Below are 16,551 nucleotides of genomic sequence, written 5' to 3'. Positions count from 1 at the left end.
ACCTTCAAAAGATCCACTCATCTTTAATGAAGAGAAAATAATCGCATGATAAAAACTGTGCTGATACAGGAGCTAATAAAGACATCAGGAACCTGAATGTACGTGGACCTCACATTCAGCCTTTATTAGATTGAGGGATACATGAAGTTTGGATCAGGCAGAATATCATGAAGTCTGAAAACTACTGAAAGAATGAAGATCGCAGATTCCAACTGAATGCAATTACGGTATAATAACTAAAGGCAACCATTAGCATTCTGTAAGTAGGAACACAATCTTACTTCTTCATTATATCTTCTTTGGACTAGACAGATCCAGAGTCAAAAATAGTGACTTTTATTTGAAAGGACAATTGTCTTGTAAGAGTCTTTTGTTGCCTTTGTTCTTGTATGTCTGAGTACAGTACAAATTGTACTTGTGAGATTTGTAAAAAAAATGGCTAGCACTGACAAAGTGTCAGATTTTAGTAAAAAAAAAAAAAAAAGATACAGAGATTATTATCTCAGAACCAGGAATAAATTGTGCTCTTCGAACTTTAATTCACACTGGATCCTCCCTGTATCTCAATGTCAACTGCTGCTCTTTTATTTCTATTGCTCTTTTCTTTTTCAACAAGATTCTGTACGAGTTTCCTATACTTTAACTTTTTGTTGTTTTAAATTAAATTTGTATGATCGCTTTGAGGCAACAGTCTTCAAATCTATAAGAAGTCTTACTGACCTTTTCTTTAATATGTGTTTCTCATATATTTAATTCTTTTCACTTGCCCACTTACTTTTGATAGCAAAGAAGTAGCACTTTGTATCCACAGGTCATACTGTTCAAATATGTACTGTTTGTGAAGATTTGTACATTTATTGCATGACAGACATGAAAATCAAATATAACATTTGTATTAAAATGTTATACTTAGCTAGGAGACAAGCAAGTGAAGGCTGTCATAAAACTATATGCATTTATCTCTTAGCATTAACCTCATTATAATAGCATTTCTACCAGGGAATGAAATATATAGCATATATGTCTAGGGGTACAAAAGAATTACAATTTTAATCAAGTTTTGTGAATTAAATATCCTCTTAGCATTCAGCAAACCATTTTACCAATGCCTACTTAAAGGGGTGTTGTACTTCTTAGAGTGTCTCTAACATGAAATTTTTGTGAGGCTATGTAGGAAAAACTCATCATTGCAGGCAGTCATTTTCTCATAGCATCAATATAGTAATAACTAGTGGTTGTTTGTAAGGAATAAGATCTATATTGTAGCCTATTGTCTGTCCATTAGTCCTTTATGTATTTCCTGTTTTTTAAGCAATAGAAGTTTAATCAGAGACCATTAAGATGACAGAGCTGGGAAAACTGACAGGCTGTCGCCGCTGAGATGGTACAGGAAGCCAGGAGTTGGGATGAGGAGGCCTGTGTAGAAAGGAGGAGAATTGATGCCTGAACTGAGAGTGAGCAAGCCTTGGAATGTGAAGCAATATGGCTTCTTAGACAATAAGCCTAAATGGTTAGTTCTGTGGAGTTTGCTGTAGCTCTGGAAAATAGCTTGCTAACAGAACTGGTGGTGGGTTAGTGTGGTATGCTCACTCCTAAGTTTGTCTGAAACTATGGCTCATTTTGGGGTGAGATGTATACGTTTGGGCTAATAGACTATTACATTGAGGTTTGGCTACCCTGTAGATATTAAGTCTGGTCTGGTAGTACAGTCATTGTCTAGGCTGGACTGGTATTGCAGTACTATTCTGGGCTAAGATCTGTGGAATAGATAGTAGGATGGATGTGACGCATTGGGTATTCTAGAATATGTATGTATGTATGTCGCACTTAGCACAGCCACGTGGTATATAGCACAGCCAAGTAGTATATAACACAGACAGCCACGTAGTATATACCACAGCCAGGTATTATATAGCACAGCCACGTAGTATATAGCACAGCCACATAGTATATAGCACAGCCACATAGTATATAGCACAGCCACATAGTATATAGCACAGCCACACAGTATATAGCACAGCCACATAGTATATAGCAGCCACATACGATATAGCACAGCCCACGTAACACAGACAGCCACATAGTATATTGCACAGCCAAGTAGTATATAGCAGCCATGTAGTATATAGCACAGCCCACGTAATATATAGCACAGCCCACGCAGTATATAACACAGGCCACGTAGTATATAACACAGCCTACACAGTATATAACACTGCCTACGTAGTATATAGCAGCCAGGCTGTATATAACATAGCCCATTTAATATATAGCACAGCCCAAGTAGTATATAACGCGCATCGGGTATTCTAGAATATGTATGTATGTATGTACGTCGCGCTTAGCACAGCCACAGAGTATATAGCACAGCCACGTAGTATATAGCACAGTCACATAGTATATAGCACAGCCACGTAGTATATAACACAGCCACATAGTATATAGCAGCCACATAGTATATAGCACAGCCTACGTAATATATAGCACAGCCCACACAGTATATAACACAGGCCACGTAGTATATAACACAGCCCACAAAGTATATAACACTGCCAATGTAGTATATAGCAGCCAGGCAGTAAATAACAGCCCACGTAATATATAGCACAGCCCACGTAGTATATAACACAGCCCACGTAGTATATAAAACAGGCCACACAGTATATAACACTGCCCACATAGTATATAGCAGCCAGGCAGTATATAACACAGCCCACGTAATATATAGCACAGCCCACGTAGTATATAACACAGCCCATGCAGTATATAACACAGCCCACGTAGTATATAACACAATCCACGCAGTATATAGCAGCCAGGCAGTATATAACACAGCCCACGTAATATATACTGGAAGGGAGTAGGGAGGGGGCACTGACTGGAGGAGAGTAGGGAGGGCCAATTCACGGCCTGACTAAGGCTACGTTCACACTAGCGTTGCGCGCCGCTGCGTCGGCGACGCAACGCACGACGCACGCAAAAACGCGTGCAAACGCACGCAAAAACGCTGCGTTTTTCGACGCGTGCGTCGTTTTTGGACGAAAATCGGACGCAAGAAAAATGCAACTTGTTGCATTTTCTTGCGTCCGACGCTAGCGTAAAAAACGACGCACGTGTCGGAAAACGCAACAAGAAAAACGCATGCGTCCCCCATGTTAAACATAGGGGCGCATGACGCGCGCGTCGCCGCTGCGTTTCCCGACGCAGCGTCGGGAAACGCTAATGTGAACGTAGCCTGAGCCTGTCGCTGATTGGTTGCAGCCTACTTGCCGTGACTTATCAGCTGCGCATGATTTCCGTTACAGACAGACAAACAAACAGACAGAAGTACCCCTTAGACAATTATATAGATAGATAACACTTTACATTAAGATTTCTGAACTGCGAACATCATTTCTAGTGTTCAGAGGGAGATGTAATTTGTGTGTGCATGAGAAATGACACTACGTTGGAAAATTATATAAATTGTCACCTGCATTTTTCTCCAATATTCCCTCTTTTCATGTTATCTACATAACTGACAGCTGTGATGAATAGTATAGCTCAGAAAGCAGCTCTGGGATAAACACTTACTAGAAAGCTGTATCACTGGTCTATGCCTCTCTCCTTCACCCTGCTTCTTAATTTACTCGTCCATCACCAATAATCCCTCTCTATAAACTTTAATCTGTAATTTGATACTTCAGTGAACTGACACTCCGTATTGTGTTAGCGGAGATGGATTTTAGTTCTTTTTCAGATTGAATTATAAAATTGGAAATGAGAATCAATGGTATTTTCTATGAAATGATATAATACAAAGTTTATTATATATTTGCTTGTGCTATTGATTTAGGCAACGTTTGTTCATATGACAATGACCATGTAGATAATGTATAGAGGCAGTCATTCTAGGGTTACAATGCAATCAGTTGTCCTAAGTTAGACCTGTTACAAACATTGCTTTATTACAAACAATGGTTTTAGCTATAAATGCTTTGCAGATTCTTTGAAGTAAGTAGTGAAGAAAGTTATGCTGCTCCAACAGGGAAAAACACATTAATAAACTCCTTGATAATAACGTGAGTGATGGACTGCAATACTTAGCAAAGATAATGTCTGGTGAGAACTCTAAAGTTATAATTGCATTACCTGATGTAGCGCATTAAAGCTTTCAAAAAGTGACAACTAAAAGCCACAAATTGCTTCCAGTGATTTGTCCAAATTGATCAGCTTCACAGTACAAAAGTACAAAAATTACAGTACAAACAGTACAAAAATTATATATTTAAATTAAGTGAAACTATGTTTCAACTTCCAAAACTTAATTTGTCGTACATCTTAAATTGCAAAGTACCTATGATGTTTATGTTTATTTCCTTTACTCTTACTGTGAAGACAAAAACTTTTATTGTCTCATTTCCTCTATTTATTTTTTTATCTTTTTCTATCCTAGCAATAATGCTTTGCAAATCCGCTACCATGACATATCCTCTTATTTCTCAGGAAGATAGGAAGACTAATGAATTAGTAATGCGCATTTTTGACAGTAATGCTCATAGAACATATGGCTTTATGCAATACTTATATTTATATCAACCATCTGAAAGTTTCTCTTGTTAGCAGAAACTTTTGAGAAGTCTTACTCAGATATTCCTGGTCTGCTTCAGCAATACGCCGTGTTTATTCTTCGCAGTTAAATTAAATTCCCCACATCACAGACAGGATATTAAATTCTCTTCCTCTTCACTACTTTTCCATTTTTTTTTCTATAATTCCATAAACCAACCCACTGACACTGAGAGTTATGAATCTCATAGATAATGAAGTCATTACCTCTTGAAGGACCCTCTTCATTTTGAGCAGTAATGTCTTTACAGATGTACAGTCTTGCATCATCAATCTAAATGGCAATGATTCCAAGCCGGTACAATCTTCCTGCGTAAAGGGCCATTCCACAGATGGGCTGCTGGGCACTTGGCAAACACGAGGGCACTTAGTATCGTCTGGATCACCGTCTTTTGGCAAATGTAGAAAGAGATTTCTGAAAATAAGTGGAGAATTTGTTATAAATACCATCCAAACTTAAATACCTGGCAATACGAAATATAATCATAAACATACTGAAAATAGATTTTTCAATTCTGTCATAAAAGGCATGCAATTAATGGCTGGGGAAAATGATGAAAATTAATCTTATATTTATTCAAATTGTGCATTTTGTATAATAAATTTGACTAGACATGCCAAACTGGGAATGGTGTCTGCAGAGCTTCAACTGAATGAAGCGGTGGTCATGTGTACCATTGCTCCATCCACTGTCCATGAGCTTCCAGAGAAAACCAAGCACAGCACATCAGTGTTCATTCATTGTCTATAGGACTGCCAGAGATTGCTAAGCACAGATCCATAAAGAATCCATTGAACAATGAGTTGTGTAGTGCTCCACTGGGATTTGAGATAGTGCCAATGGTGGTCTGACCCCCAGTGATCAGCAACTATTAACTATTTTGTAGATTGGCGAAAACTTAAAAACTTGGTACAAGTTTTTAAAATCTAACATAATATAACTATGTTTATTATATCAATATAAATATTCTATCACTATAAAAAAAACAATGAAAGATTGAGATTTATGTTTCAACAGATTTTTATTTATTTTTCCAAAAAGATTGAGATTTCTAAGGCTAGGTTCCCATTGCGTTAGGGCAATCCGTTAAGCTCATAGTGCTAGCGGATTGCGCTAACGCAATGCTTCTATAGGGTCGGCGTTCTCCCTCCCCGCTACCGCAGATCCCCTTCAAGCAGCGTCCGAGGTCCGTCACAAAAGAACGGCACATCGCTAGCGCGTGCCGAAAATGGCATGCACTAGCGATGCGCTTCAGCAAAAAATAACATTGCTGTCAATAGGTGCGCTAACGGACCCGTTGCACTGCATTAATTGCGACATTTTCGCCGTGCAACGCAGTCCGTTAGCGTGCACATATTAACACAATGGGAACCTAGCCTTACAGATATGTTATTACTAATACTGTCATTATTATTACCATCATAAATCAGGGATCCTAATATTGTGGCTTCCCAGTACTTGTGAGCTTACGCTGTTGATATCTTTTAACAATTTAAAATTTAAATATTCAGTATTTTTATCCTTCTATTACAAAATATAGATATTTTCTTACACTAGAAACATGCCAGCTTTCTTGGTAAATTCTGTTGCACACCCCGTGTATGGTAATTTACATAATTGCTACTACGGTGAGACAGTCTGCCATTTCGGAAAGGATGAGCTAGAAAGATATTTTACAACATAAAAAGGCAATAGAAGATGTGTGATCTGGACATAAATGGAACACAAGAGGGTTTAAGAGGGACCATGAAGAAGCCATATTAGGCAGCCATCCAATCTGAAAAGCAACTAATGCATATGGAAAAGGCAACATTTGTTAATACTACAAAGGGCCCAAAGAAGAAGACAATGCGCTGCCTGCTGTTCCTGAAGTACATATTTGCATGGCGCTAGTGTTATTTAACAAAAGCCCTAACATAACTCTGATTACAGAGGACACGGCAATGACTGACAATGGACAACAGATGCAGTCTTTGTTGTCATTTTACTTTATTTCTACTGCTTATGACAATATTCACATCTATAAACAATTTCACAATAGTGGGAATCGCTAGAAATACACAGTTTAGGCATATAAACTGCTAAATACATTCACGGCTAAACCACAGCTTGATTACTTCATTATATCGAAATAATATGCCCGTCAAATCACTTTCGATCTCAATGTGTTCATTATTTCAAATCATATTTTATCTAAAATTGTCTTAATGACTAAGTATTACACTTATAACCAATGTGGTTTATACTTCAGACTAGGGTTAAGCGACCTTGACCTTTTTAGAGTCGAGTCGTGTTTCGCGAAACCCGACTATCTTAGAAGTCGAGTCGAGTGGAATCCGCCGATTATCGCGAAAAGTCGGGTATCGCCCGAAACACGAAACCCAATGCAAGTCAATGGGGGAGCATAGTCGGCAGTGAGTGGAGGCCAGGAAAACACCTACACTGCCCATTTTAATGGCAAAAACATCCATTCTTTTTACTGAAGCTTGTCAATCGTAATTTAGCTTATAATAATTGGAAGGCATTTGAAATTGGGGGTCATTTGGCTAAAGTTGTGGGGGGTAGGGCTGGTTCAAGTAATTAGTGGGCCCAGGAAATCTGGAACGCGTCACGGCAGTGGAGCAGGGAGAGGAAAGTATTTCAACTTTGCAAGTGCTGTGATCCTGAGCAAGCAGGGGGGGCCCACTCGTTGGCACTGGCACTGGCACAGGGCCCCTCAAAGTACAGCGGTGTGTTTGCACGGCGGGGGCGCCTCCCACCGGCAGCAACACTTTTGCGTACTATGAGAGGTACTGTGCCAGTGACGTCGCCAACTAGTATTCCTCCCCCCACCTGATGAAGGAACCTGCACTTTCATCTGCACCTTCCTCTTTGTCCCCGTGTAAGGTGGTTTGGTATGCGGGAAGAGGAACCTGACTTTCAGCAGGGTCACAATCTTGCTGTGTAGCGTGCACGGGGAATTTAGCGTTATGGGTCAATGTACCAGCAGACTCATCTATCACTGGCTGGGCAATGGGCAGGATGAGGAGGAAACACAGATATAGGCCCAAAGAATAAAGTGGGCTAAATGCAGTTCAAAATTGGTAACACAGGACTAACCAGGGGGCATTGCAGTGGAGGACAACTGGAATGAGAGGCTGACACAGAGAGTAGGCCCAAATCAGTAAGTAGTCGAAATGCAGTTCAAAATTGGCAACCGTAGTAAACAGGCGGCACAGCTTTGTTCAGTGGAGAACAGCAAGGAGTGGCAGACACCGATAGTAGGCCCCAACCCAACTAGTAGGCCAAATGCAGTCTAACATTAACAACTACTTAACGAGAGCCTGAAAATGGAATTTCAGGACAGGAAACCAGGAGAACAGCAAGGAGTGGCAGACACCGATAGTAGGCCCCAACCCAACTAGTACGCCAAATGCAGCTGTTCCATTTAACCACAATTTAATGAGAGCCTGAACATAGAAACTCAGGAAAAGCAACCTGGAGAACACCTTGTAGTGTAACACACCATCTCTCTACACCCCATACCCAATTTGTAGGCCTAATGCAGTGTAGTTTCCAACAACTACTAAACGAGAGCAGGAAGATCGAAGCAATGGCGAGGAAACCTGGGGAACACCTTGGAGTGGAACACACCATCTCTCTACACCCCATACCCAATTTGTAGGCCTAATGCACTGTAGTTTCCAACAACTACTAAACGAGAGCATTAAGATCGCAGCAATGGCGAAGAAACCTGGGGAACACCTTGGAGTGGAACACACCATCTCTCTACACCCCATACCCAATTTGTAGGCCTAATGCAGTGTAGTTTCCAACAACTACTAAACGAGAGTCGGAAGACCGAAGCAATGTGGATGAAACCTGGGGAACACCTTGGAGTGTAACACACCATCTCTCTACACCCCATACCCAATTTGTAGGCCTAATGCACTGTAATTTCCAAAAACTACTAAACGAGAGCAGGAAGATCGAAGCAATGGAGAGGAAACCTGGGGAACACCTTGGAGTGTAACACACCATCTCTCTACACCCCATACCCAATTTGTAGGCCTAATGCAGTGTAGTTTCCAACAACTACTAAACGAGAGCAGGAAGATCGAAGCAATGGCGAGGAAACCTGGGGAACACCTTGGAGTGGAACACACCATCTCTCTACACCCCATACCCAATTTGTAGGCCTAATGCACTGTAGTTTCCAACAACTACTAAACGAGAGCATTAAGATTGCAGCAATGGCGAGGAAACCTGGGAAACACCTTGGAGTGGAACACACCATCTCTCTACACCCCATACCCAATTTGTAGGCCTAATGCACTGTAGTTTCCAACAACTACTAAACGAGAGCAGGAAGATCGAAGCAATGGAGAGGAAACCTGGGGAACACCTTGGAGTGTATCACACCGTCTCTCTACACCCCATACCCAATTTGTAGGCCTAATGCAGTGTAGTTTCCAACAACTACTAAACGAGAGCAGGAAGTTCGAAGCAATGGCGAGGAAACCTGGGGAACACCTTGGAGTGGAACACACCGTCTCTCTACACCCCATACCCAATTTGTAGGCCTAATGCAGTGTAGTTTCCAACAACTACTAATCGAGAGCATTAAGATCGCAGCAATGGCGAGGAAACCTGGGGAACACCTTGGAGTGGAACACACCATCTCTCTACACCCCATACCCAATTTGTAGGCCTAGTGCAGTGTAGTTTCCAACAACTACTAAACGAGAGCAGGAAGATCGAAGCAATGGCGAGGAAACCTGGGGAACACCTTGGAGTGGAACACACCATCTCTCTACACCCCATACCCAATTTGTAGGCCTAATGCACTGTAGTTTCCAACAACTACTAAACGAGAGCATTAAGATCGCAGCAATGGCGAGGAAACCTGGGAAAAACCTTGGAGTGTAACAAACCGTCTCTCTACACCCCATATCCAATTTGTAGGCCTAATGCACTGTAGTTTCCAACAACTACTAAACGAGAGCAGGAAGATCGAAGCAATGGAGAGGAAACCTGGGGAACACCTTGGAGTGTATCACACCGTCTCTCTACACCCCATACCCAATTTGTAGGCCTAATGCAGTGTAGTTTCCAACAACTACTAAACGAGAGCAGGAAGTTTGAAGCAATGGCGAGGAAACTTGGGGAACACCTTGGAGTGGAACACACCATCTCTCTACACCCCATACCCAATTTGTAGGCCTAATGCACTGTAGTTTCCAACAACTACTAAACGAGAGCAGGAAGATCGAAGCAATGGAGAGGAAACCTGGGGAACACCTTGGAGTGTAACACACCGTCTCTCTACACCCCATACCCAATTTGTAGGCCTAATGCAGTGTAGTTTCCAACAACTATTAATCGAGAGCATTAAGATCGCAGCAATGGCGAGGAAACCTGGGGAACACCTTGGAGTGGAACACACCATCTCTCTACACCCCATACCCAATTTGTAGGCCTAGTGCAGTGTAGTTTCCAACAACTACTAAACGAGAGCAGGAAGATCGAAGCAATGGCGAGGAAACCTGGGGAACACCTTGGAGTGGAACGCACCATCTCTCTACACCCCATACCCAATTTGTAGGCCTAATGCACTGTAGTTTCCAACAACTACTAAACGAGAGCATTAAGATCGCAGCAATGGCGAGGAAACCTGGGAAAAACCTTGGAGTGGAACACACCATCTCTCTACACCCCATACCCAATTTGTAGGCCTAATGCACTGTAGTTTCCAACAACTACTAAACGAGAGCAGGAAGATCGAAGCAATGGAGAGGAAACCTGGGGAACACCTTGGAGTGTAACACACCGTCTCTCTACACCCCATACCCAATTTGTAGGCCTAATGCAGTGTAGTTTCCAACAACTACTATACGAGAGCAGGAAGATCGAAGCAATGGCGAGGAAACCTGGGGAACACCTTGGAGTGGAACACACCATCTCTCTACACCCCATACCCAATTTGTAGGCCTAATGCACGGTAGTTTCCAACAACTACTAAATGAGAGCAGGAAGATCGAAGCAATGGCGAGGAAACCTGGGGAACACCTTGGAGTGGAACACACCATCTCTCTACACCCCATACCCAATTTGTAGGCCTAATGCACTGTAGTTTCCAACAACTACTAAACGAGAGCAGGAAGATCGAAGCAATGGAGAGGAAACCTAGGGAACACCTTGGAGTGTAACACATCGTCTCTCTACACCCCATACCCAATTTGTAGGCCTAATGCAGTGTAGTTTCCAACAACTACTAAACGAGAGCATTAAGATCGCAGCAATGGCGAGGAAACCTGGGGAACACCTTGGAGTGGAACACACCATCTCTCTACACCCCATACCCAATTTGTAGGCCTAATGCACTGTAGTTTCCAACAACTACTAAACGAGAGCAGGAAGATCGAAGCAATGGAGAGGAAACCTGGGGAACACCTTGGAGTGTAACACACCGTCTCTCTACACCCCATACCCAATTTGTAGGCCTAATGCACTGTAGTTTCCAACAACTACTAAACGAGAGCAGGAAGATCGAAGCAATGGCGAGGAAACCTGGGGAACACCTTGGAATGGAACACACCATCTCTCTACACCCCATACCCAATTTGTAGGCCTAATGCACGGTAGTTTCCAACAACTACTAAATGAGAGCAGGAAGATCGAAGCAATGGCGAGGAAACCTGGGGAACACCTTGGAGTGGAACACACCATCTCTCTACACCCCATACCCAATTTGTAGGCCTAATGCACTGTAGTTTCCAACAACTACTAAACGAGAGCAGGAAGATCGAAGCAATGGAGAGGAAACCTGGGGAACACCTTGGAGTGTAACACACCGTCTCTCTACACCCCATACCCAATTTGTAGGCCTAATGCAGTGTAGTTTCCAACAACTACTAAACGAGAGCATTAAGATCGCAGCAATGGCGAGGAAACCTGGGGAACACCTTGGAGTGGAACACACCATCTCTCTACACCCCATACCCAATTTGTAGGCCTAATGCAGTGTAGTTTCCAACAACTACTAAACGAGAGCAGGAACATCGAAGCAATGGAGAGGAAACCTGGGGAACACCTTGGAGTGTAACACACCGTCTCTCTACACCCCATACCCAATTTGTAGGCCTAATGCAGTGTAGTTTCCAACAACTACTAAACGAGAGCATTAAGATCGCAGCAATGGCGAGGAAACCTGGGGAACACCTTGGAGTGGAACACACCATCTCTCTACACCCCATACCCAATTTGTAGGCCTAATGCACTGTAGTTTCCAACAACTACTAAACGAGAGCATTAAGATCGCAGCAATGGCGAGGAAACCTCGAGGAACACCTTGGAGTGGAACACACCATCTCTCCACCCCAGACCCAACTTGTAGGCCGAATGCACTGTTGTTTTCAACAACTACTTAAGAAGAGCCTGAAGATCAAAGCTCATAAAAGGCAACCCGGGGAGCGGCAGACACTGGTAGTAGGCTGTAAACCCCAAATTTTGGTCAATGGAGTTTATGAAATGTTCCAGGGGTACACAGGCAGCATTGGTGTGGTAAGCGGAGGACAATTTATATTTGGGACTGCAGACAGACTTTGTAGGCTGTCCCCTGTGGACCATGCATCCACAACATTAACCCAGTGCACCGTAATGGACATCTAACCTTTCGTGGACATGCCTACTGGTCCATGCATCTGTTGTCAGGTGCACCTTTCTACTATTAGATAGCCAGAGAGCATGGACAATGCAGATTTTTACATGATGCTGTAGTGCTGGGATGGCTTTTCTCGCAAAAGAAGTGACGACTGGGTAGCTCTTACTGTGGTACAGCGTAGTCCATCTGGTCTTTATAATTGTAAAATAGAGAATAAAAATTGGCTGTATGTACTTTAAAATAGGTTACAGGGGTACACGGGCGGCAGTGGTCTGGTTAGTGTAGTTGTAGTAGAAAGAAGGGACCGCAGACAGGCTTCGAAGGCCTAACATAACAAATTGGACAGGCTGTAGGCACTTTTACATTGGTTCCAGGGGTACACGGGCAGCAGTACAATGGTCAGTGGAGGCCAAGTGGAAGGAGGGACCGCAGACAGGCTTCGAAGGCCTAACATAAAAAAATAGGGCTGTTGGCAATTTACAATTGGTTCCAGGGGTACACGGGCAGCAGTACAATGGTCAGTGGAGGCCTAGTGGAAGGAGGGACCACAGAAAGGCTTCGAAGGCCTAACATAACAAAAATAGGGGTGTAGGCAATTTAACATTGGTTCCAGGGGTACACGGGCAGCAGTGGTCTGGTCAGTGTAGTAGTAGTAGAAAGAAGGGACTGCAGACAGGCTTCGAAGGCCTAACGTAACAAAATTGGGTTGTTGGCAATTTAAAATTGGTTCCAGGGGTACACGGGCAGCAGTACAATGGTCAGTGGAGGCCTAGTGGAAGGAGGGACCGCAGACAGGCTTCGAAGGCCTAACATAACAAAAATAGGGGTGCAGGCAATTTAACATTGGTTCCAGGGGTACACGGGCAGCAGTGGTCTGGTCAGTGTAGTAGTAGAAAGAAGGGACTGCAGACAGGCTTCGAAGGCCTAACATAACAAAATTGGGCTGTTGGCAATTTAAAATTGGTTCCAGGGGTACACGGGCAGCAGTACAATGGTCAGTGGAGGACTAGTGGAAGGAGGGACCGCAGACAGGCTTCGAAGGCCTAACATAAAAATAGGGGTGCAGGCAATTTAACATTGGTTCCAGGGGTACACGGGCAGCAGTGGTCTGGTCAGTGTAGTAGTAGTAGAAAGAAGGGACTGCAGACAGGCTTTGAAGGCCTAACATAACAAAATTGGGCTGTTGGCAATTTATAATTGGTTCCAGGGGTACATGGGCAGCAGTACAATGGTCAGTGGAGGCCTAGTGGAAGGAGGGACCGCAGACAGGCTTCGAAGGCCTAACATAACAAAAATAGGGGTGCAGGCAATTTTACATTGGTTCCAGGGGTACACGGGCAGTAGTGGTCTGGTGAGTGTAGTAGTAGTAGAAAGAAGGGACTGCAGACAGGCTTTGAAGGCCTAACATAACAAAATTGGGCTGTTGGCAATTTAAAATTGGTTCCAGGGGTACACGGGCAGCAGTACAATGGTCAGTGGAGGACTAGTGGAAGGAGGGACCGCAGACAGGCTTCGAAGGCCTAACATAACAAAAATAGGGGTGCAGGCAATTTAACATTGGTTCCAGGGGTACACGGGCAGCAGTGGTCTGGTCAGTGTAGTACTAGTAGAAAGAAGGGACTGCAGACAGGCTTCGAAGGCCTAACATAACAAAATTGGGCTGTTGGCAATTTAAAATTGGTTCCAGGGGTACACGGGCAGCAGTACAATGGTCAGTGGAGGCCTAGTGGAAGGAGGGACCGCAGACAGGCTTTGAAGGCCTAACATAACAAAAATAGGGGTGCAGGCAATTTAACATTGGTTCCAGGGGTACACGGGCAGCAGTGGTCTGGTCAGTGTAGTAGTAGTAGAAAGAAGGGACTGCAGACAGGCTTCGAAGGCCTAACATAACAAAATTGGGCTGTTGGCAATTTAAAATTGGTTCCAGGGGTACACGGGCAGCAGTACAATGGTCAGTGGAGGCCTACTGGAAAAAGGGACCGCAGACAGGCTTCGAAGGCCTAACATAACAAAAATGTCAATACAATGGTATTGTCAGTGCCAGGCATTGAAGGATGTCAGCGCATAGACTAAACATTGGTGGAGCTGTGAGAGATAATTTTGCAAGTGGTAGAGCACTGTTTGAGCTGGGGGGGGAACTGTCTTGTGGCCGGCGGTACAGGCCCAGGGCCCCTCATATTACAACGGTGTGTCTGACGTTGGGTGCGCACCACCACCGCCAGAGACACTTTATTGTATTATGAGGGACCCAGTGGCAGTGCCGTCGACCAAAAGCGGGCACACCCACCTCTTCAGAAAAAAAACAGCACTCTCACGGGTGCTGGCGCCAAGTGGCGATACCACGGCCCCGTGTGGGGAGTTTGGCCATTTAGGGAGGTGTAAACATGTCGTATGCTGGACAATCAGGTGCAGCAAATTACAATATTGGAAAAGTCATTCATAATAGTCCACAGGCAAGACCTTTTCATAGGAAAGCTAGGTGTCAGCCGGGCAAGGTGGGGCAAAAGATTTTGAAATCCAGTTGTGGTTCATTTTAATGAAGGTTAGATCATCTACATTTTGGGTAGCCAGACGAGTCCTTTTTTCTGTTAGTATTGAACCTGCAGCACTGAATACTCTTTCTGATAGGACAGTAGCTGCCGGGCAAGCAAGCTCCTGCAATGCATATTCTGCCAATTCTGGCCAGGTGTCTAATTTGGATGCCCAGTAATCAAATGGGAATGACGGTTGAGGGAGAACGTCGATAAGGGATGAAAAATAGTTTGTAACCATACTGGACAAATGTTGTCTCCTGTCACTTTGAATTGATGCTTCAGTACCTGTCCTGTCTGCGGTCATAGCAAAATCACTCCACAACCTGGTCAGAAAACCCCTCTGGCCAACGCCACTTCTGATTTCTGTCCCTCTAACACGTCTGGTCTGCTGGCCCCTGCAGCTCGTGTGAGAAGGATCACGGGCGCTGTGTGCAGGGAATGCCAGAAGCAAACGGTCAACAAGAGTTGATTGTTTGGTTGCTAATATTAGTTCCAAGTTCTCATGTGGCATTATATTTTGCAATTTGCCTTTATAGCGAGGATCAAGGAGGCAGGCCAACCAGTAATCGTCATCGTTCATCATTTTAGTAATGCGTGTGTCCCTTTTGAGGATACGTAAGGCATAATCCGCCATGTGGGCCAAAGTTCCAGTTCTCAAATCTGCGGTTGTGCTTGGTTGAGGGGCAGTTTCAGGCAAATCCACGTCACTTGTGTCCCTCAAAAAACCAGAACCCGGCCTTGCCGCGCCAACAATTTCCAGTGGCCCCGGAAAAGCTTCCTCATTAAAAATATAATCATCCCCATCATCCTCCTCGTCCTCCTCCTCCTCCTCTTCGCCCGCTACCTCGTCCTGTACACTGCCCTGGCCAGACAATGGCTGATTGTCATCAAGGCTTTCCTCTTCCTCAGCTGCAGACGCCTGATCCTTTATGTGCGTCAAACTTTGCATCAGCAGACGCATTAGGGGGATGCTCATGCTTATTATGGCGTTGTTTGCACTAACCAGCCGTGTGCATTCCTCAAAACACTGAAGGACTTGACACATGTCTTGAATCTTCGACCACTGCACACCTGACAACTCCATGTCTGCCATCCTACTGCCTGCCCGTGTATGTGTATCCTCCCACAAAAACATAACAGCCCGCCTCTGTTCGCACAGTCTCTGAAGCATGTGCAGTGTTGAGTTCCACCTTGTTGCAACGTCTATGATTAGGCGATGCTGGGGAAGGTTCAAAGAACGCTGATAGGTCTGCATACGGCTGGAGTGTACGGGCGAACGGCGGATATGTGAGCAAAGTCCACGCACTTTGAGGAGCAGGTCGGATAACCCCGGATAACTTTTCAGGAAGCACTGCACCACCAGGTTTAAGGTGTGAGCCAGGCAAGGAATGTGTTTCAGTTGGGAAAGGGAGATGGCAGCCATGAAATTCCTTCCGTTATCACTCACTACCTTGCCTGCCTCAAGATCTACAGTGCCCAGCCACGACTGCGTTTCTTTCTGCAAGAACTCGGACAGAACTTCCGCGGTGTGTCTGTTGTCGCCCAAACACTTCATAGCCAATACAGCCTGCTGACGTTTGCCAGTAGCTGCCCCATAATGGGAGACCTGGTGTGCAACAGTGGCAGCTGCGGATGGAGTGGTTGTGCGACTGCGGTCTGTGGACGAGCTCTCGCTTCTGCAGGAGGACGAGGAGGGGGTGCGAACGCCTACAGCCAACTGTTTCCTAGACCGTGGGCTAGGCAGAACTGTCCCAAAATTGCTGTCC

The 16,551-nt window shown here is 44.3% G+C and overlaps 1 protein-coding gene across 2 annotated transcripts in view; it reads right to left on the bottom strand.

Annotated features, from left to right (window-relative positions):
- The window catches only part of CCSER1 (coiled-coil serine rich protein 1), a 1,553,855-nt gene that overhangs the window by 638,276 nt on the left and 899,028 nt on the right, over positions 1-16,551 (bottom strand). For both annotated transcript variants that reach the window (XM_069743569.1, XM_069743573.1), the window contains exon 6: positions 4,816-5,023. In XM_069743569.1, coding sequence (XP_069599670.1) covers positions 4,816-5,023 — 208 coding nt within the window. The remainder of the gene's footprint in view (positions 1-4,815; positions 5,024-16,551) is intronic.

This window comes from Ranitomeya imitator, chromosome 1 (genome assembly GCF_032444005.1).
Source record: "Ranitomeya imitator isolate aRanImi1 chromosome 1, aRanImi1.pri, whole genome shotgun sequence".
NCBI classification, from domain to species: domain Eukaryota; kingdom Metazoa; phylum Chordata; class Amphibia; order Anura; family Dendrobatidae; genus Ranitomeya; species Ranitomeya imitator.
This window is presented reverse-complemented; position numbering and strand designations above follow the sequence as displayed.